General features: G+C 42.4%; 1 protein-coding gene across 5 annotated transcripts; it reads left to right on the top strand.

The window, feature by feature from the left end:
- Positions 1-360: 360 nt before the first annotated feature.
- On the top strand, positions 361-21,445 carry dtna (dystrobrevin, alpha). Of its 5 annotated transcripts, none has more exons than XM_056420356.1 (22): positions 361-511; positions 3,921-3,988; positions 4,246-4,326; positions 4,955-5,168; positions 5,755-5,840; positions 6,331-6,485; positions 6,570-6,675; positions 7,279-7,445; positions 7,659-7,783; positions 9,307-9,390; positions 9,610-9,690; positions 11,625-11,720; positions 12,960-13,038; positions 13,378-13,466; positions 15,213-15,326; positions 15,528-15,624; positions 17,508-17,652; positions 17,758-17,847; positions 17,944-18,043; positions 18,740-18,851; positions 18,960-18,997; positions 19,854-21,445. In XM_056420356.1, exons 2-21 carry the CDS (start codon positions 3,922-3,924, stop codon positions 18,975-18,977), a joined length of 2,106 nt encoding a protein of 701 aa, XP_056276331.1. In that variant the 5' UTR covers positions 361-511; position 3,921; the 3' UTR covers positions 18,978-18,997; positions 19,854-21,445. The 5 variants fall into 5 exon arrangements, with proteins under 5 accessions (XP_056276331.1, XP_056276332.1, XP_056276329.1 ...); XM_056420357.1 differs by lacking the exon at positions 361-511 and adding an exon at positions 542-611; XM_056420354.1 differs by lacking the exon at positions 361-511 and adding an exon at positions 1,870-1,982.
- The last annotated feature ends 1,960 nt before the right edge of the window (positions 21,446-23,405 follow it).

Consider the following 23,405-nt stretch of genomic DNA (forward strand, 5'->3'; position numbering starts at 1 on the left):
ATATGTTATGTACAGTGTCCTTATGAGCTATATAAATTAAATGCATTATTATTATTATTGTAATGAAGAGTTATTGAAAAACACTTATCTCGATGACGTCATCCTCCCCAAGCTTAATAAAATAAAAATGCTTAAACATGATAATCTTCGCCTCTTTTTTTAAAGATATGTTTCTTATCAAACTTCAACATTTGGAGCCGAAAGCACAGTGACGCAAGTGAAGAGATTCCGTATTACGTCATCGCGAAGGCCACACACAGGAGGCAGTGCTGCCTTCGATATTCTCCTCCGCCAGCAGGCTCCGCTACCCGGAAAAAAAAATTCCACAACACAAGCGGCTCGTCAGGAAGAGAGCGGCCGCTTCGTGCAGCGATGCTGCCCCCGACCCGCTGATCGGTACCGCGGGACACGACCGGCCGTCGGACGGGAAGAAGAAGAAGAAGAAGAGGAAGAAGAGGGAGAAGACAACACAAACAGAGATGTTGCATGACATGCCTCGCAGTACATCGTGGTGAGTGTCGTGCAAAGTGCAGCTGCTGCTGCTGCCGCCGCTGCAGCTGAAGGCTGGCGGAGCAGCAGAGGAGCCACCGTCACCGACTTTGTCACTACGGGTGAGACGAGTTTCAAGTTTCCGCAATTAAAAGAAAGAACGGAAAAAAACGACGAGTAAACAACAACAACAACGTTAGAAAGTGTCGCGTGCGTATTGGTGTGCGCGGGATGGTGTTTGCGTAACAATGAGAAGCTTTGTGTCGCGTCTACACACACACACACACACACACACACACAGGTGTCTCAGGCGTGACACGGGACGTGTGTGTGCCACTAGCTGCCTGTGTAACCATCCTCTCTGCTTTTGACCCTTTCGGCCTCCATCGCTCCGGTGGAATGTGGATGTTTTCCTTGATGCCCAGAGGGCAACGGTGTCCGTGCCCGGGAGCACGAGCTCTCGTCCAGCTTGTGATCAACATGCAGTTTGTCTCATCACATCCTGTCGACTTCTATTTATTCCACTGATTCTGGACTATTTTTGATAGACGCTTTCAAAGAGCTAAAACAAAACAAAAGAAAAACAACTTGTGTTTTTGTGTTTATTAGCTGCGCTCTCGTGCTAAAGTGTTGGCCTTTTTGCAGCTGAAACCATGGCGATGATCAGCAGGGCCCTCCAAGCAGACACCACTGGTACCAGACAGGAAGAGAACCCTGGCTTCACCTCTGAGCTCCATACAGCTGATTGACCTTAATAAGTCAACGCCACCGCTTTCTTTTTTTATTTTATTTTATTTTGAATATCCCTGTCAGGGGATGGGATTCGGATGCCAGTGTAGTTTATAGTCTTGTGATGTAAAAATAACTCTGGCCAATCAGCGGTAACAGCTGCGGTGGAGCCGGCCCGACACAGATTTACTGTATAAGGAGGATATCCACCAAACAGCGCTGTACACGATACGTTTCGCTGAGCCAGCGCAGAAACAGACTCGTAAAATGTAAATAACTGACTAATAAGGCCTTCTTGCAGTTGACCCTCGTCCAACAGAAGTCCGAGCAGCATTAAATCCACATGAGTGATTGCTGTGAGACCCCTTGGTGCAGTTCTACCAGTCCAATCTGCAATGGTACTCGCACTCGTTTGATTTTTTCCTTTTAAAGCCATATTATTGCAAAGATGTCGGTGTGACAATGTGACGGTGCCTCAGAGGAAGACTAATGTTGGCTGGGCACGTGCCAGGAAAGAGGTTCGGGGTCTGCAACCAGAGAGCCAGTAAAGCCGCGCAAGAATGTGGAGCCTTCTCATTTAGTTAAAGATAGAGGCGACGCGGAGGCCGGATCCTCGGCGACAAGTTTCTCGTTTCAGAATACGTCCCTCGCTCGCGCGTTCGGGCTTCTTCCTCGTTGAGGAAGGAGCGCGTGTTGACGAACGTTTGTTTCCAGAAGGAGGACTTTGCGATAGGAAGGAACGCGAGCATGGTGCTTCACGGGAGGTATGTCGATCGTCTCGCTCTCCCCTCCTTCGCCAGGGCACGCTTTGTATTGGCGGCGCGGTGGTTTAATATCTGCTGCCGCCACAGATTGCGTCTCAGCTGTATTCCGAGACTGAAAACAGACCACCGGAAGGGAAGGTCACGTAACTGGCACTCGGGACGTGCGCCGCTTGGTTATCAATGTTAATATGAGATAGTGTATGTTTTATACACTTTTACATTCACTCGGTGTGGAAGAGGTGAATTGGAGATGATATTGGATGATAGTAGTGGCTTTGTGTACATCTAAAACAGTTATTTACTGTTGTCATTACCTTGTTTTAATTGCTGAAACCCTCAATATTCATACTCAATATGTCGTTTATAACCCTAAAACGCAGGTGTTTTCAATTTATGTGAACGATCTGCTCTGGCATGTCATTAATATTTCATAGTATAATTATATATTTTTGCTTTGAGGTGATTTCCTGAATCGCTCGATTCTGTACTTCCAGGTTCATATAGTTTAATCTTTTCCGCACCACGCAAATTGCGGCGTGATATTTCAATTAATGTCGGCGTGTAATTTGAAACAGCACGCCCGAGTGATCGTCTCGCCCGAGAAGTGCTCCACTGCGCTCTCGACTGTCGTCCCACTGAGCTTTTATCTCATAAAACGATATTTACGAGTGGAAAAAAAAACTTCCCTCTGCAAACTTTGCTTGTTTGCAGTGGGAGGTGTAGTGTCTGTGTGTGTGGGATGTGAGGTGTGTGTGTGTGGGGGGGGGGGGGGTGGGGGGGCACTAGTACTCTGCTAGTACTATGTTTTTATGAACATAGTGGCTGGGATCGTTGCTGCCATGGCAACAAACCACATGACTAGGCGTATTAGATTGCCTCAGACAGTGTGCAGCGAGGCATGGTGTGAGCCTCCTCTCTGCAGCTCGGCCCCTTTGAAAGTCTTGTCCTTGTCTTACTTAAGTTTTTATTTGACCCCCCCACCCACCCCCACACACACACCCCTCCCATGTCCCTCCCCCCATCACATTTCTGATAGGCGCTGTAGTGTGCTTTGTTTAATTTGCACATGTACTCTTTAAAAAAAAGCAACAGAAAAAGGGAGATCAGTGTGTGTTTACCACGGCCGGATTAAACTGCTATGGGGCCCTCGGGGTAAAATGAGTATTTTAGTCATTATTTTTTTCTTTAATTAAGAATGAAAATGCACAAAGCCTTCATATTTGTACTCCGGATTTGAATGGAGGGTCTCTGTAGTGTATGAACCCAAACTATGTCAGTTATTTTCTGGCTTTAAATGTGCAATTAATCAAATAATCACCAATTAATTGACTAATTCAACCGATCGCTGAACTCCCCCCAAACCAGTGATTGTGCAATCGTAGAAAAGCACGATTTAATATAGGAAGCAATCAAGTGCACATTTCAAGTTTAAGACCCCCTTGTTTTTTCTCTTTGTCACACGAGTTACTTGGAAACAAACTCGGATCAAATCTGCAAACAACACATTTTTCAGATAAACAAAAAATGAAGCTTTTTCGTCCGCCTCTGTCTGACTTTAGGGACCCATTGTTTCTAAAATAACTATAAATTTCGAGGTCGTAAATCTGCCGGATCTTGACGGTATACAGTGACTCGAGGGGTGGGGTTTATTTACCTGGAGCCTTTGGGTGCCTTCAGGGTGTGTGGGGCATTCAAAGTGAAATGATGTCATGCCAAATGGCCATAATGTGATTACAGTCTGCTCTGTGTACACAGTGGTAAATGATTATACAGTCATACACAGGAGATAAACAGATTGTGATGCTTCTGGAAATACACTGCAGTGATAGTACACACAATAGTGTCCCCACACACACACACACACACACACACATACACACATACACACACAGGGATTGTAAGTGTGTGTCTGACGTTACTTTCTCTCCTCCTGGGAAGAATGATTGAAGACTTCGGGCCGAGCGGCGACAACATGGCGGACAGACGGCAACTGTTTGTCGAGATGAGTAAGTGATCGGGACGATCCATGTCGTCTACCGTTCAACCCTCTGACCGTGAACATGGTATAATCCGCTCTGTAACCTTCTCCACTCCACTGGATTGTTAAATAATCCTATATCGTAAAAAAAAAATGTAAAAAAAGTATAATCTGTATTTGTTATTTATTGACATGATTTCTAATTTCCCAGTGTGATTTATTCATTTGATATTGAACACTTTGGGCGTTCCCGATGTTATTTGATCATCAGTCATTGTTCCCCAGGGGCTCAGGATCTGGACTCCATCCGATTATCCACATACAGGACGGCCTGCAAACTCCGATTTGTACAGAAGAAATGCAATCGTGAGTATATATATATATATATATATATATATATACACTACCGTTCAAAAGTTTGGGGTCATCCAGACAATTTTGTGTCTTCCATGAAAACTTACTTTTATTTATCAAATTAATTGAAAATTGAATAGAACATATAGTCAAGACATTGACAAGGTTAGAAATAATGATTAATATTTGAAGTATTAATTTTGTTCTTCAAACTTCAAGCTCAAAGGAAGGCCAGTTGTATAGCTTATATCACCAGCATAACTGTTTTCAGCTGTGCTAACATAATTGCACAAGGGTTTTCTAATCAGACATTAGTCTTCTAAGGCGATTAGCAAACACAATGTACCATTAGAACACTGGAGTGATAGTTGATGGAAATGGGCCTCTATACACCTCTGGAGATATTTCATTAGAAACCAGACGTTTCACCTAGAATAGTCATTTACCACATTAACAATGTATAGTGTGTCTTTTTGATTAATGTTATCTTTATCGAAAAAACTGTGCTTTTCTTTGAAAAATAAAGACATTTCTAAGTGACCCCAAACTTTTGAACGGCAGTGTATATATAAATATATCGCTCCGCTCATAATCCTTTGCATCGACGCGTCGACATGAATTCTCATCTCCCGTTGTCCAGTGCACCTGGTCGACATTTGGAACGTCATCGAGGCTTTCCGAGAGAACGGCGTCAACGCCATGGAGCTCGCCGAGGAGCTCCCCGTGGCTCGTCTGGAAGCGGTCCTGTCCACTATCTTCTACCAGCTGAACAAGCGCATGCCCAACACGCACCAGATCTCGGTGGAGCAGTCCATCAGCCTGCTGCTCAACTTCCTGCTGGCGTCCTACGACACGTGAGTCACGCGGCACGCCGATGGTGGGGTCGGACGTTTTTTTTCTCGTGAGCTAATGTAGAGAGTGTGAAATGGGAAATGGGACTCTGAAGTGTCAGGGGAAATACCGAATGTTCGCTTTCATAATGTCCCAACACGCTGGCGTAGAAGGAATATAAGATGTTTCGAGTTGCTGAAGGCTAAAAGATGATTTAAGGCCTTTGCCTCTAAAGGTTTAGTCTGTTAGAAAAAACTGTTCAGATCCAGAGGATTCAGCTTCTTCTACAATAATCTATGATCAATTCAATTCAGTTTACTTTGTATAGCCCATCATTACAAATTACAAATTCCCCTCAGAGGGCTTTACAATCTGTACACATACGACATCCCTGACCTTTGACCTCTCACATTGGATCAGTAACAAATCCCAAAAAAGAGAAAAAAATACTTTCACATGGAAAAAAGGGAAAACCTTCAGGAGAGCATCAGAGGAGGATCCTTCTCCCCGGATGGAGAGAAGCAACATATGTCATGTGACCAGAAGGAATCATTACAGAGTAACAACACATTCTTCATAATGTCAAATTGTATTTGCTCTTTCCTTTAGGGAGGGCCAGGGCAAGCTATCTGTCTTTGCTGTGAAGATGACCCTGGCAACCATCTGCGGAGGGAAAATCGTGGATAAATTAAGATGTAAGCGACACAAAAAAATGCTTTGTTTACTTTTTGAGCGTGAAAAAAATGACATGAAAATCACCCATTTTACCTATAATACATCAGATACTCGTCCAACTAATGTGCTGTTGTGGAATGTCCTCTGAACGTCTGCATCGGCGGTATCTCTGCGGAGCAGATATTGTTCATAAAGGGAGAAGCGGCACCCGGCCTCGCTCTTTGTGGCTGGAAGAAGTCATTATTCATTATCTGAAGGATGGGTTTTATTACATAATCTTCAAATCCGTGGGAGCAGTCGCAATGGCTCGTGAAGAGAGAGAGAGAGAGAGAAAAAGAAAAGGAGGGCTGTGTTGCTGGTGTATTATCACGACTGATTTGAATAACCGCTTTACTTTGATTTGTTTTCCCAGATAAGTGGGATAATTGTATCGTGTGTGCTGTAATTAGCCGACTGCGGTGGCAACTGACAATTACTTTGATTCACGTGGCGTAAAATGTTCTTTCCCAGATATTTTTTCCCAGATATCAGATTCTGCTGGAGTGATGGTCCACTCGCAGTTTGACCAGTTCCTGAGGGAGGCGCTCAAATTACCCAAGGCGGTTTTCGAGGGGCCTTCTTTCGGTTACACCGAACAAGCCGCGCGGACGTGCTTCACGCAGCAGGTGAGGGGGGTCCGTCCGTTGAGCGGGCGTCGTGGAGGATTTAAATTCTCACTCTCTCTCTCTCTCTCTCTCTGCGCCCGACAGAAAAAGGTCTCCCTCAATATGTTCCTGGACACGTTGATGTCGGACCCGCCCCCTCAGTGTCTGGTGTGGTTACCGCTCATGCATCGGCTCACCAACGTGGAGAACGGTAAGAGTATGGTGTGTGTGTGTGTGTGTGTGTGGGGGCTTTGTAGGACGTAGAGTTCAGCTTTGCATCGTCATCTTGAGTCACACACACACACACACACACACACACGCCTCCATTGAGGATGACCCATAGGGACCTTACACCCTGTGCATAAAAGTGTATATTATTATTATTTATTATTATATGTGTGTTTGTGGATAATGGTCACGCACAGAAAACACACAGTCACATGCTTAAACGCACGCACACACACGCACGCACACGCACACACACGCACACACGCACACACACACACGCCTCCATTGAGGATGACCCATAGGGACCTTACACCCTGTGCATATGTGTGTTTGTGGATAATAGTCACGCACACTTCATCACCACCTTGTGAGGAGAAAACACACAGTCACATGCTTACACACACACACACACACGCACACACGCACACACAGCAGGCTGTCACCAGGACAGAGCGAAGTGCACATCTGTCCTTAAATGAACGTGAATCCTTCTCTCCGATGCCACGTATCCCGGTTGTTTACAATCGCGTCTGTTTTTCTTTTGCGTGTGTTTGTCCATCTGCGTGTCTGACCCCCCCCCCCGCAGTCTTTCACCCGGTCGAGTGCTCCTACTGCAACACCGAGAGCATGATGGGCTTCCGCTATCGCTGCCAGCAATGTCATAATTACCAGCTCTGTCAGGACTGCTTCTGGAGGGGGCATGCCAGCGGTTCCCATAGCAACCAGCATCAAATGAAGGAGTATACGTCATGGGTAAGGGGAGGAGGTGGAGGAGGAGAGGGGGCGGGCGGATGGAGGTGTGTCTGCGCTCGACCAGTCATTGTGGTTGTCGTCTGTTTGCCTCACCGCGATGTAAAGGACGCGCGATGATGTCATGGTTTTTTTTGGGGGGGGGGAGGGGATAGAGAAATTGCCGTCCTCGTGTTCTCAGTGAATTTGCACATGGCTCGTGTGTTTCCCCCCCAGAAATCCCCTGCGAAGAAGTTATCCCGCGTCCTCAGCAAGTCCCTGAGCTGTGCGTCCAGCAGGGAGCCTCTCCACCCCGTGTTTCCCGACATGCCGGAAAAACCTCTCAACCTATCTCACATTGTGTAAGTTCAGCCTCCGTCTCTCTCTCTCTCTCCCCCCCCCCCTCCCCCTCCCTGACTGCCAGCTGCAGAATTTTTTTTTTTTTCAGCGTTTGATTTCCTCCCTCAGCTGATAATGACCTTGTTGCTGCCTGGGAGTCTGAAGTGAATCCAGTCAATCTCTCGGGTCAACTGATCAATGGGGCTTCATGATAGCCGTGGGAATGATTGTGATCTGCTGCTACCTTTACCCTCCACGTGCATGATGCCGTGGTATAAATAATGGAACAGCCTGCACAAGCACCGGCCTGGTTTAGCTACATGCAGTGAGGCTATACGTCTGGAGAAAGAATATTGTTCATGCGTTTATTCTTTCACCTTCAAATTTAACTTGATTGCGGTATTTTACAGAATAACCCGTAAATGGCGAAAATAATTAATATTCTTTTGTACCACTGAATATTGGTTTTAGAGCCTGATACATATTGGACTTTTGAAGACAAAACCTCTCAGTATTTGACAACAATTATGATTATGATCCATATTGGGGGACATAGTTTTTCACATAAACACACAAATATATATATATATATTTATATATATATTTAATATATATATATATATTTAGATAGTTATTAAAAATAAGATCCTCTTTAGTTGAGGTTTCTGGTAATGATAAGCCATTAATATTATTTAATTTATTGATTACTTTCCTTTTTCCCGTGAATTTATTGAAGACAAAACCTCTCTGTATTTGACAAAAATTATGATCATGATCCATATTGGGGGACATAGTTCTTCACATAAACACACAATATATATATATATATATTCTTTAGAGAGAGTTATTAAAAATAAGATCCTCTTTAATTGAAGTTTCTGGTAATGATAAGCCATTAATATTATTTAATTTATTGATTACTTTCCTTTTTTCCGTGAATTTATTGAAGACAAACCTCTGTATTTGACACACACACAAAAAAAAGTAGAGTTATTAAAATCCTCTTTAGTTGAGGTAAATTACTTTCCTTTTTTCCGTGAATTTATTGTGTAACTTTTTTTCTGGTATTTCTGCATTTAGTGCTGCTCTGATTTGTAACGACTCATTTCATTCCTCTCCTCGTTCTGTACTTCCCTCAGAGATACGTGGTGAGTTTGTTTTTGGTTATTCAACGCATCGTAAAATAAAAGGTGTCCGTACATTCTTGTGACCGTAGATTTGAATCCTTTTGTTTTCCGTGCTCATCACATCCCGTCCACACCAGAGTGCTTACAGTCGCTGTTCTCACCATTTCGTCGCATGTTTTTTTTATTGTTTACCTCACACCCTGCGCAACGAATCATCTCTGACTCTTTTTTTTTTCGACGTCCTGACACATGCACAGAAAGTTCCTCTACCAAAAATGGAAATTCAGATCCACACGCAAAAAAAAAAAAGAAGTTTATTTGGATCTGAATTTCCATTTTGGAAACAAAAGTTTTTAATGTTACTTTTACATCTAGAGTTTCTTTTGGATAATTTTTTTCAACCTGTGTTTCCTGTTCAGGCCACCGAGACCAGTGAACATCACCAACGACTACTCGCTCTCCCACTCCATGCCGATATCAGGGAACCCGTACTCCACCAAAAGGTGAGCGCGCTCCTCAAACAACGGCTGCCCTGGATGTTCAAAAGCAGATCTTTTCAAGTCGCCTCCCGCCCCAAAAAGGCCCATCCCCCGCCGCCTCTGTGAACCCACACTGTCTTTCTTTCTCTTGCCTTTTATTATTTCCCAACATTCGTGTGTCATCGTGCTCCTTTTTCTTCCTTTCTTTCCTCCTTTGTGGTTCTTTGTGCTGAATGTAAATAGCTTGCCTCACAGCAAGAGTAATGACGTTGAGCATAGGAGGCCCTTGACTCTGGCCGCTCCACATCTGTTTAGAGGCAGAGGGTAAGTGACACAGGTGTGCCTGTGAGAATGCCTTTGTAGCTCCAATGCATGCGTTGACTAATACAGATAATAATCATAAGGCATAAACTAGTGCTTATCGCTCTAAAGAACCCGTTTTTCTCATCGAGGGGTTTACGTTGTTGCACTCGAGGGGCTGTTTTCATAACTGCTGGATGAAAAAGCATGCGCCGTAAAAATCACTGGCAATTAGTTCGGAGTGTCTATTACAAGCTTTATCATTCCCGCAGAAATGGGAAATACTAACTGCTAGTTCAGAATATAAGCGTCTTTTTTAACGTTCCCCTCAATCGCCTCTATGTTAAAGCTGCAGCAGCGAAAAAGAGTTTGAATTCCCAGGTATGGGAACAAATAGGCCTGTTTACACTCAAATGGGATTATCTTGTTTCTTTTTGACGTTGCTATTGATGTGGTATTTTTATTATATATTTTTTTTGTCCTGTCAGGGTTGTTAAAAGTAAAAGTCCGTCGAGCTCCACTGCACCTGCACCTGAGGGAGAAGGTGTTTCCGTGGGGAACACTGCTCCCTTTCACAGCTTTTGGGAAAACATGGAGATGTGATGAGTGAGCGTTCTTTAGGTGGTTCTTGATGTGCGTATCAGAGCAGCTGACATTGTGGCTCCTGTTTGCACAGACGCCGTATCGTTCGGGGCTTTCAGCCGACGTGCCCTCCGGAGCTTGACGGGATAACTTTTGCCCGACAACGACCGAGAATACCTGATTACATTCCCAAACTTTGTGACGGGAGTTTGGACTTGGGATGTGCAGTTGAAGAGGCGCTGCAGTGGTTTAGTGCCTCAGTGTAATGTCGTGAGACGCAAAATCATTATGAATTCTGGTCGCTTCTGTTTTGTCAAGCTCCAAAAGCTTGGAGCCTACACTTCCCAGGATGCAACACAATATGCTTCCTAACCAACCCTCAGTTTGTGATGCAGTTATCCTGATAGAGCTGCACTGACCCATATATAGACAATGTTTAATCTGTGTATCATGTGAAAGTCCACAGAACACAGATTATTATCACATTTTAAAATCTTTCAGCTCTTTTTTGTTTTGTTTTTTAAGGCCCACGACGTTGTTCTAACAAACAGCCTCCAGCATCGTGGAGCATAGCTGTTAAAGGGCCAGTTATATTTTATAACTTGACTGAATAATTATTACTCTTGTGGACATTCAACTGCATGCTGACCTCATAACGGCGTGCTGAAAAAAGAGCTAATAATATATAATGTATTGTAGCTATCGCTATGAGGCCAATAGGCAGTAGATGCAGGTTTATTTATTGAATTAACTGCGAAATTAATATTTATCAGAGTTCTAAAAAAAATCAAATAATCAGACAAAAAGACAATATACACTCTTTTTTATTTCCATTTTTCTATTTTTTTCCTGAATGGTTTTGCTGCTACGGTTCTTTATTGTTTTTGAGACACGTTATGCTCACGGCTGATCTGCCGTCGGGGCGGTTGCTATCGGAGTCTGTGATGCAGATGTGGAAGCCTCGCGAAATAGAGGAGCGACATCAAAAAGGCCGTGCATGCTTGATGCCTGGGTGGCAGATTGTTTGACTTCTAATGACTTTCAATAGTTTTAATCATAGAGCACTGAGTGATTGATGCGTGCAGAATGTAAACATGGAGCTTGTGGAGTCGTTTTCTTTTTGCCGGGCATGTCCTCAATGGAGCTCCGAGCCGTCATCACCGGAGTCCCTCTCCAACAGAATACGGCCTTGTTTCTCTCTAGTCACCCGTGAATGGCTGCTTTTTTCAGCCGCTCTCTTCCTCTCCCCTCCTCTCCTCTTCCCTTTTGTCTCTCTACTCCCCCCCCCACCCCCCACACTCTTTTTATCACCTGTGTAATGTCATGTTTTATGTTGTTTTTTTATGAACCCCCCCCCCCCCGTGCCGCCGCTCCAGGTTGAACTACAACCTGGATGTTGCCGATAGGCTGGCAGACGAACATGCTCTCATTGGCCTCTATGTGAATCTCCTCCGAAACAAGCCCAACACATGGTTAGTGTGGTGTGTCGCTGCGTCGGCCGAACACCGGGGGGGACCACACGCTGCCGCCCGGCGGCCTGACATCACCGCGAGTGTGTCACAGCCCCTCACGCCGCATGCTGTCACTTGTACAGACGAGTCACCCCGACCTTTGACCCTTCTGTCAACGCATTACTCGCTGTTCAGCCGCAATAATTGCTTCTCTGACTGATTTGTTCCCAGAGTTTATTTCTACCGGGAGATCTGTATTTATTCGATTGGATTTCAACGTGAAACACGTTAAGAATCCAATCTTGTCATATTTAAACCCTGATAAACCCTCGTAACTATACACATACCAACATGACTACGACATACTGCATGTCACCAAGTCATAACATGTACATATCAAGGTCTCAGACTGAAATGTTCCAAATAAAAAACACATATTTGTCACATTACAACTGTATAACTCCATGTGCTCGTGGCCGATTAGTTAGATAATTGGTACCAAATACTTTAAGGCTTTCAGATCTGACTCTTTAATCTCTAAAATGAGTTGAATTGTTAAAAACAGAACAAACCTGTGTGTGTCACTGGGAATATGACACATCCTCTCCTCTTAAGCATTATGCGTGTGCACTAAGATGCTTATGGTGTGGGCGTGTGTTCACGCTGGTTTCAGCGTCGTCTATCTGTATCTTCCTGTGCGACAGCTTTTAACGTGTGTGTGCGCTTGGAAACACACACACACATTTGTATTTTTACTTTATCAGAGATTCAATTCAATTCAATTCAGTTTATTTGTATAGCCCAATTTCACAAATTACAAATTTGTCTCGGAGTGCTTTACAATCTGTACATAATCCATCCCTGCCCCCCAACCTCACATCGGAAAAAAAAAAAAACAAACCTAACCCTTCAAAAGAAAGGAAGATCCTCTCCTAGGATGGACAGATGCAAATACATTCAATGAATATGACAGAGTGTATGAATAGTACCTCTTCTGTTCTTTGTCCACGCGATAACTTCAGCTCCTCATTTATGTAACAACCCAACTTCATTATTTCATTCACACCAAATACATTCATGATTTTGTGGTTTTACATAAGTAGCTGAGCAGGATTATGAGCGACGCCGCGATAAAACTTTTTCTGACTCTCGGACTAAACTTTCTTGGATTTATTTTTCTCCTTCCGCTGCATGGTTTGTATCCACGCGTGGCCGTCTGGTAACCGCGTCGTGTTGTGACTCCAATTTCCTCTTCTTCAGTTTGCTGGAGAGTAACCATCATGATGAAGAGCACAGCCTCATCGCCCGCTACGCTGCTAGACTGGCCGCTGATGCCGCGGTGAGATATATATATATGTAAGATATTTATTGCTCACAATATCGTGGATTCTTTCATCTGTGTCCACAGCCAAAAGTCTGTCCTTGATGAGGGTTTATCGTGCGCTGCTACTCCGCCTGTGAGAGTTTCGGCCCTTTTTTAAAAAATTGTTGAGATGATAGAGGTGGTGATCATTCCTCACCAGACCTCTATATGCCCGTTTATGTTCAATAACAGCTTTTGATAGATGGCTGGTGACTTGGCTGTTTTGATGACTCCCTCCCTGTGCGATATGAGATGAGGCAATGGATGACATCATCCTTCGGTTCAGCCAGTTCACACGTGTTGTCTCTCTCTCAGCATCAGTGGATCCCCACGGACCTCCCCGGCTCTCTGGATGCCAACAAACAGCAGCGGCAGCTCATCGCCGAGCTCGAGTGCAAAAACAGGTCGGACCGCTTCAGTGATGCTTTTCACTCACTTCCTGTTTGTCTCCTCTCGTCTCGTTTCTATGACATTAACCTTGAGAATAAACGGTATCCTCAGGGTTCGTACGGTCATGGAAAACCTGGAAAAGTCATGGAATTTTAAAATGGTCATTTCCAGGCCTGGAAAAGTCATGGAAAAAAACTTAAATCATAAAAGTTTTGGAAAAGTCATGGAAATTTGTTAAAATCACATGTTCATTGACGCCGAGTTTGAAATAATTAATCTATTTTTCAAAGAAAGACGGTCAAAATATAAGCCAGCGATAGCTCTCAATACGCAACATGTTCTACAGTTTTCATGTTTATACTGAGATTTTAGTTTGGTCATGGAAATTTGGTTTAAAGTCCTGGAAATCCATTGGTCAAAATGTGTAAGAACCCTGTATCCTGGTATCTGACTGAATAAACCAACTAAAGACTGCAATTATTTATATTAATAGAAATTCAGGTATGAAATCATTGTACAAATATACATTTTTGTCCACGTAACTAACTGTATCTTTACAGTAAAGAATATAAGTCAATGAATATCGTATATTTAAAATGGCTTCACAGATTGCTTAAAATCAGTAAAATATAAAAAGAAAGAAGAAAGAAGAGCAGTTACGATGAAAGTAACAGCAACATTAACATTAAAATGACAGCAATAACTAATTGTGAATAATGAAACCGAAATGGAGACAAAAGTTCAATTACAGGCAACAGTGAACAAGTACGTAGCAGGTTTTAATGCAGCTATAATTAATACTTTTCTTTAATACAAACACTGGGTCACATGGCGGCGGTCACGTGTGATGAGAGCCCTGCAGAGAGTTATCGCCCGGCTCTGCAGTTATCCTCAGCTCCACGGAGCTTTATGGGCCGCGGTCACGCCGCCGTGGCTTGAAGAGCACGGCGCCCGGCTTTATGTCGCTAGCAGCACCTGCGGGCGAAATATCTGTTGTGGGGAAGGTCTTAAAGGAACAGCGGGATTCAGGGGGCGATTTATTGGCAGAAAATGGACTCTAATATTAGTAGCTAATATGTGTTTCCGTTAGCTGAGAATGAGACGGGTTGTATCTACATGAGGTGGTCTTCAATGTCGGGTTTCTACGGAAGCCCAGAACGGACAAACTCAAAAGCGGCTCTAGAAAGGGCCTTTTGTTGTGTCTTTGCGTGACCTCAAACGCACCGCAGCTCTCCGGCAGGGTTGGGAAGGGGGATGTGTGAGCGAGGGGGTCATCACTTGGATGCTATTTTTTTATTTAACTCGCTAAATCCTTCACGCTGCTCATTTGTCGGTGTCTTTCACGTCATTGTTTTGGGGATTTCCTGCACAACAACTTCAGTTGAACTCTCACTGCTCCTGTTGTGTTGTTTTTGGTCGCAGCACCAGACGGCAGCGTCTTTAACACTAACAGCCCACTGAACTGAGAACAAATATACTTCCCTCAAGGGAGTGATTTCATCAGGGATACAAACTAATATCTGCTATAACCGAGGGGATAATATGCCCACCGCTTGTTTCTGGCGCCCCCAAGTGGCCAATATGGAAAAGACATGTTATTGCAGGTTTAACTTTTGATTTTAAATATTGTGGACAGTGTCAGATCATCAATTGCAACGTGCAGCTTCCATGTGTGTGTGTGTGTGTGTGTGTGTTGACCCGGGTCCTTTAAGAACAAACACATGGACATTAAATAACCTGGTGTGTGCCTCTTCTCACAGAGAAATCCTGCAGGAAATCCAGCGGCTGCGTGTCCAGCATGAGGAGGCCTCCCAGCTGCCACCTGACAGGGGTCAGCAGAACCCCACTCTTCTGGCTGAGCTTCGACTTCTCAGGTAACCCCCCCCCCCCAAATCGGGTTTGCCGTGCGTCTATTCTGGGCATCTTTTGCTTCGGCTGCAGCGGAACGTACATTTTGTAATTGGCCTATTTCCTAAACTAATGAACGCCGTGTTTTGTGGAGTCCACGGATGCTCGCACACATTTGCCCCAGTTTGACGTGTATCGGATCCTCACGACTTGTCTCCTTCCGATAGGCAACGCAAAGACGAGCTCGAGCAAAGAATGTCTACTCTGCAGGAGAGTCGCAGGGAACTCATGGTGCAGCTGGAGCAGCTAATGATGCTTCTCAAGGTACTACAGACGCCGCCTTTCATCTCTCCGGCTTCACGGCACTCAAAGAGAAGACGCCTGCGTGAACACACGCATTCTGTTTCCTGCGGGGAGCAATTTAGGTTGTCGGAAATGTCGCCTCAAGTTTGCCTTTTGGCCACAATCGGCTCTGTTGAAGTTTGCACATTTAGATTTAAATGGACATTTTAAAATGTATTTGATGGCAGGTGGTAAGCAGTGAGGACGGTCACGTGTGTTACCCTTTCTCCCAGATGTAGGCGCTCACTCCGGCTCGTGTAAAGCGAACGCTTCTTCACTTTTCAGATGAGGAAACTTGTACAATTTGGGGCGACTGTGTCTGTTTTTCAATCCCCGCCCTAGTCGATGTGCCCTTGAGCAAGACACTTAACCCTGAATCTCTCCCTGTAGCTGCGTCTACAGTGTATTAATGTAAAGTGTCTTTGAGTACCTTAAAAAGCGCTATGTAAATTAAATGGATTATGAACTATTATTATTATTATTACTATTATTGTTATTAAATGGATTATGAATTATGATTATTATTACTATTATTATTATTATTAAATGGATTATGAATTATTATTACTATTATTATTATTATTATTATTATTAAATAGATTCTGAATTATTATTACGATTATTATTAAAATTACGATTATTATTATTATTACAACGATTATTATTATTATTACAACGATTATTATTATTAGTGTTATTATTATTATTATGTGAGCAATTACCCAACGTGTCCATGGGAGGGCGTTCCATGGCGTTCAACTTTAATCGTCTTGCTCTGTTGAGACATTTTATTTCAGTTTTTGAGAGTACAAATAAATGGAACAGCACTTGCACATTTAAAATGTTGAGCTCAAGATGTACGTCTGCTTTGTGGCGTTTCTCCACCTAAAATTAAATGGTATCAGCCTGTTAAACAAACCTTTAATAACCGCATCGGGAACATGTTTATTATAGTTGGTGTCGAGTTACAAATGTTACAAATGCTATGAATTATAAACAACTTCCGACCGACACATACATTTGTACAAATGATGTCACTTACCTATGTTAATATGGTTAATGTTAGCTTAGAGGGATGTTTTAAGAACAGGGTGTCACATGTGGGGCTCCATCACACCTTACAAGGAGGATGACCTTTGGATGAAGACGGGGGTTCCTCGAAGCCGCCAGAGAGCTCTCACTATACTGGGTACCAATCTAATTAAGCCGAGAGGATCAATGTTAATCCATTAAACTTGCATGAGGAAGCCACATGCTGGTCACGACCCGGAGGAATTACCGATTTAGATTCGTCTTTTGAGAAATCCTCAACGTGATGTGTGGTTTGTTAATTCATGAGTCAAAAAATATTATTTTGTAACTGGAGGAGGAACGGAAACAAGTCGTGAGTGTGAGAACTGTGGAGCAAAAAAAAGAAAAGGAGCAAAGAGCCTGAAGCTGCACTTGGATTCAAAATGTTTGAAGTAAATACTAACTGCTGCTGTTGGGTGAACACTTGATGACTGACATTATTTGGAGATGCAGATGTTCAGCAACGTGCATCTGGTCTGTGGGAATCATCGGAATCTGTTTTAATAGCCTGTTCAGATTTAGACGATGGAAAGATGCAGCTTCATGACTTTCTATAGCATGTGTGTGATGTTTCTTACTTGTGAAGCTCTTGTGGTTTCCTATCGGGACAAACGAGCTTCTCTATTGACTTGAAGAAGAAAAGATATATTGATCTGAATATTTTTTTTATTTTTATTGTTGTTATTTGTTCGTGGAAGTTTTTCCTCTTCTCCCAGTTTATTTCTAACTCTCTGTTACCAACGGCAACACAGCAGGACAAGTCAAAACTTAACCTGTGTGTGTGTGTGTTACAGACTCAGGCCCCCGGCTCCTCCCCCGGCGCCAGCCGGCAGATCGCCACGCCGATCCACTCGGACTCGGCCGGCACGACCCCGACTCACACACCTCAGGACTCGCTCATGGGCGTGGGAGGGGATGTTCAGGAGGCCTTCGCTCATGGTAGGACCTAGGACCATCACACACACACACACACACACACAGAATGGCGTGCATCATGGATGTCTGCCAAGCGGCTCTGATTTTTTTTAAATCTGTGCTTCAAAGGTCCAAGGAGGAATTTAAGAAATGACCTCCTCATCGCTGCCGACTCCATCACCAGCACAATGTCATCGCTGGTTAGAGAACTCAATTCAGGTAAAAATAAAATAAAAAAAGAATGAAAAAAAGGTCGATTTTTTTTGCCCTCTAAATTTGTATGCAACAGCTAAAAAAAAAGTATTGTTCTCCTAGAGGGTGGAAGTGAGACAGAGAGCACCACGGATTCAGACTTTGGACGTGCTGACCTGTTGGCCACCACCTCTTCAGACCCCTTCTTCACATATAAACCAAGGTACCACAGCGGGATGCGTCCTCAAAAATCAGCAATAAATCATGAGTAACTGGAAAGGGAACTCGGTAGAGCGCATACCTTCGCATATCACAAGATTGGGCATTGAAGTATGAACATTTTGGCATTAGTTGCATGCCAATTGGATATACATTGGTAAAATGAAGATTTTTACCTTTTCATGACCTTGACCTTGATCTTTGACCCGATCGATCCCAAAATCGAAGCAAATGGTCCCCGGATAATAACCAATCATCCCACCAAATTGCATGCGATTCGGTTTAATACTTTTTGAGTTATGCGAGTAACACGCATACACATAAATAAATACACGGCGATCAAAACATAACCTTCCGCATTTTCAATGCGAAGGTAATCATCACGTATTCTTCCACACTTACCGGAGAAACCACTTTGACACACCGCGCTGCTTCCTGGGTAGTGTTGAGTTGTTCCACTTGGTGTGTGTGTGTGTGTGTGTCAGGTCATCCCCTAGATTTCTATAGGTCCCCGATGTGAATCAGATGTCAAGGTTGTCATCACAAGGCGGCGGTGGGACTTCAGCTGTGATCGTTTTCTATCTAAAAAAATGTGTAAAACAATTTGTTGTTCTTCTGTCACAACGCCGCCATCTTTCAGGTCCACCTCGGTTTGTTGTGACTTGTTTGAAAAAAAATGCCCAAATGTTTTCCACCACAGGAGCGCCAGCGCCGCAGAGAGCTTCGAGAACGACCTGGAGCGGCGGCTGGAGGACGAGCTCAGCCTGGGCGAGCTGGTGCCGCACCGGCAGGAAGCAGACAAGGCGTGCATGGTGAGTCCTCCGCCGCGCGGGACTGTAAACGCCACGAGGCGGCGGTGCGTTGTGTTTTTTTATTGTTTTAACACTTATTCGAACTTGGTTTCTGGTGTTGTGGCGCAGGTGACGCTGCAGCAGTGACCCTGTCGTCCAGGTGACTGGTGAGTGTCTCTTCTATGATACCAGGGAGGGGGGGGGCAGATTTTTACTTCTATTCCATCATGAAGGTCATCATAAATGTGTTTAAACAAAACAAAAAAAGTTTACTTTCCTGGCTAATCTCTAACTACACCTGAAGGATTGGAAGCCCGGTGGTGTCTCTAATAACAATCAAACAACTTCTAAATTCAAGATGATTTGTGCAAAATATCGGCACTGCAATTGCAAGAGCAGGTGAGAAGTCCATTCAACTCGCAGGTTGAAGTGGAAATCTGACAATACAGGGAAAAAATGTCTTTTTCTACACAAGGATAACGTCATCCGACTCAAATACCGCCGTCTGACCGCAAAGAAATGACAAATGTATTTTGTTCTTCAAACTTCAAGCTCAAAGGAAGGCCAGTTGTATAGCTTCTCTCACCAGCATAACTGTTTTCAGCTGTGCTAACATAATCACAGAAGGGTTTTCGAGGGTTTTCTAACCAACCATTAGCAAACACAATATACCATTAGAACACTGGGGAGATAGTTGCTGGAAATGGGCCTCTGGAGACCTATATCATTAAAAACCAGACGTTTCCACCTAGAATAGTAATTTACCACATACAAAATGTATAGAGTGTATTTCTGATTAATTTAATATTATCTTCATTGAAAAAAATAGTGCTTTTCTTTGATAAAAAAGGACATTTCTAAGTGACCTCAAACTTTTGAATGGTAGTCTACAAATATAATATATAACGCTAATCAGAAATTAGTGTTGAGGTTTCTATCTGAGCACTCTAGGTAGGATGTTAAAAAATATGATGTTTAACACTTTTATTGCGCAGTAAGTAACGTGTTCTGTGTCCTTGACAGGTGAGCAATGTGAAAAGCAACAATAGTCGGAGACACTGGACGAGGAGACACTGGGCCGACGGTACCGAGCACTGAAGACGCGAAGAATTTAAGTTGAATAAATGGCTGCATCCAACCATAGAATACATTTATGTAAAGATCTATTTTTTAACCAACCTACATACACTACCGTTCAAAAGTTTGGGGTCACTTAGAAATGTCTTTATTTTTCAAAGAAAAGCACTGTTTTTTCAATAAAGATAACATTAATCAAAAATACACTCTATACATTGTTAATGTGGTAAATGACTATTCTAGGTGGAAATGTCTGGTTTCTAATTAAATATCTCCAGAGGTGTATAGAGGCCCATTTCCATCAACTATCACTCCAGTGTTCTAATGGTACATTGTGTTTGCTAATCGCCTTAGAAGACTAATGTCTGATTAGAAAACCATTGTGCAATTATGTTAGCACAGCTGAAAACAGTTATGCTGGTGATATAAGCTATACAACTGGCCTTTGAGCTTGAAGTTTGAAGAACAAAATTGATACTTCAAATATGAATCATTATTTCTAACCTTGTCAATGTCTTGACTATATTTTATATTCAATTTTCAATTCATTTGATAAATAAAAGTGAGTTTTCATGGAAGACACGAAATTGTCTGGGTGACCCCAAACTTTTGAACGGTAGTGTATTTAAGGTAATACTGTGAGCTGATGAAAAGAGATTAATTAGTGAGCCGTCTATTACACCGCAGGTGCCATAAAAAACACACGACTTTGGGGAATTATTTCAGAATTTTTTGGGCCTTTTTAATATGAGTTGTCATTCAAGCAAATGTGCAAATAGGTTAAATCTCATAATTTCAAATGTTCATGTTTCTGCAAAAAAACAGTGATGCAGGTTTTTAAGTGTTTGTTTTGTCGTCTGATTTAAAATATAAACCTGTGTTGGAGTTGAAGTTAAAGATGATACATTTTGCAATATTTAATAAATGTGTAACTCCAGATTTAACCACTAGTCCGTAGATTTTTTTTTTTTTACAGTTGCTGTCGAGTGGCTTTTGAGTTGTTTTTGGAGCAGGCCGATCAGATACGCTTGTTTTCTTTCATACGTTATTGATAATAATGCACACATGCCTTAGCTGATTGGATGACCTCTCAATACGGGACAAATTAAAATTCATTCAATTTCATGCCAGGTGGTGATTTTGTCTGCAAACATGTGCACTGTCGACATACGAGTTGTCAAGTTAAAGATAAAGATGGATTTGTTTTAGTGTTTTAAGATTTAAGATACACAGAGACTTCCAAACGGTTTACACTGCTGAGGGCATTGAACAAATTATGCTTACACACTAATGTTTTTATGAATTAAGAGTTCGATCATCATTTGCCATTGTTTCATTTGCTCGCGCACACAACTCTCTGAGTCACACACACACACAAACACAGACAGACACACACACGCTCTCTCTCAAAGTGGAAAGCCAATCTAAAATCATAAATGTGTGAAATATATCTAGTTTGAATTTTGAGCAAGTTCATAGCAAGTGATTTTGCATGGTGGTGAAGCATAATAATAAAGTGTTGACACAATATCACCATTTTTTTTGGGTCTATGAACTCCTTCTGTCTTTTTTTTTTTTCCATTCCAGACCGGCACACTTCAATTGGCTTAGTTTGACGGTGCACATTTATTATCTGTCATAAATGCACTGGTGCACTGCCCTCAACCCATTGTCTGTAATTCATCACACAGTCTGAGGTAACATAAACACAGCCATCCGGCACTGAATCGCACAGTCTTGTGGATATTAGGAGAGAGACTTGCGCTATTATGTGCTCAGGCAGAATTATCAGCATATGAATTAACTGATATTAGTCTTTGTTATTATTAACATTATCAGTAACACAAGCCTGTTCTCTGCACAGACAGTATTTATAAGATAGATATGAAATCTACCAACAGGTATTTGCATAATTGAATGCTATCTTGCACAATATTTGCTTTCTTTATCGAGTGTATGTTTGTGTCTCCTCTATCAGATATAAGATAGATTAATTTTAGAGCAAGCCGCCCTCTTCCTGATATCTTATGTCGTGTATCCAGTGCATGACTGCACCCTGGTGTTAAAACATGAGAAATGCAGTTAGTACACGTTAGAAAACTTGTAGTAGTGTATATGTGATACGAGAGATATAAATAACACGTATTAGCAGTTTACATATTTTGTCAATTATGAATTGTCCATAAATAATCATATTAAAGTAAAAATGTGCATCACAAATTAAAAAGGGACAAACCAGAGTCCAAGAAATCCAAATCCTCTGATAATAAATGTTAAGTTATAATAAATACAGACAACACATTTTGAGAAGTATAATAATAATAATAATAATTGTTATTATTATAATTAGTAGTTCTGCTAGATTACACAACTGTAACAATAAATCGACTCACTCAATTCTCTAACATATTAAATGTGTGTGTGTATATATATATATTAGGGCTGTGAAACGATTACAAATTTTAATCGGATTAATCACAGGTTTTTGTGGATTAATCATGATTAATCACATATTACCGATATTCTCAGTATATTTTGTGAGAACATAGAGATTTATGACAAAAGACGGATATATACATTTATACATTCTTCTATACAATGGTGCTGCAACTCAGCAGTTATTTAGCAGTTTTCTTCCATATGGAACATTAATACATCTTCATCATAAACAGAATGTTTAACCCTCCTGTTACCTTTCGGGTCAATTTGACCCCATTCAATGTTTAATGTCGGTGTTCTTTGGGGTCAATTTGACCCCAGGCTGTTTTTCACTGTGTCAAACATATAAGAAATATCAACTTTTTTATTTATTCAAAGGGCTATTTAGGTAGTCAACAAACAAACATAAAGTACCTCACACTTAAACTTGGGAAGCAATATTAATTCTAATAATTTTCTGGAGGTTTTAATTGCTGGGGTCAAATTGACCCCGAGGGTAAAATATGTTAGTAAATGTAAAGGTAACAGGAGGGTTAAACAGAACATTTTCCTCTTGTTTGTCAACCATTAACTCCACCATGATACAATCTAAAGGTGGACAGATTGACAAGTGACTTTTTTTTTGCTCGGTCCCGATGCGCGCGCACGGAGATCGATAAGTGTTAACGCAACGCGAAGAGACAGAAATGACATGCTGCTGTGGAGATACGATCAACAACAGACGTTTAGTTTAATAAAAGAACAAAGACGTGCTCTAGAGAACATGTCAGGGGGCGCCAATCTCTTTAATGTCATGCGATCTACCGACACTACGCCGCGATCGACTGGCAGGTCGCGATCGACGTGTTGAGACCCTGATCTACAGGAAGTAAAAGTCGTAACAAGGTTTCCGTAGGTGAACCTGCGGAAGGATCATTACCGATGAACAGACCGTCTGCATGAGAGCGGACAGAGTTCAGATTGAAGTGGTGTATTGGAAGCTCATTTTGCAAGTGACTTTTTTTTCGTCCCGACGACCAACAACAGACGGATTGGAAGCTCATTCTGCGCATGCGTTAA

The sequence above is a fragment of the Pseudoliparis swirei genome, chromosome 8 (assembly GCF_029220125.1).
Source record: "Pseudoliparis swirei isolate HS2019 ecotype Mariana Trench chromosome 8, NWPU_hadal_v1, whole genome shotgun sequence".
Lineage (NCBI taxonomy): Eukaryota > Metazoa > Chordata > Actinopteri > Perciformes > Liparidae > Pseudoliparis > Pseudoliparis swirei.

What these genes read in the sequence shown, in the direction of transcription:
- dtna (XM_056420354.1), top strand. An exon ending in CTCAACCTATCTCACATTGT is followed by an intron (nt 7,784 to 9,306) that starts GTAAGTTCAGCC and finishes TTTCCTGTTCAG; the next exon opens with GCCACCGAGACCAGTGAACA. An exon ending in TTCTTCACATATAAACCAAG is followed by an intron (nt 18,044 to 18,739) that starts GTACCACAGCGG and finishes TTTCCACCACAG; the next exon opens with GAGCGCCAGCGCCGCAGAGA.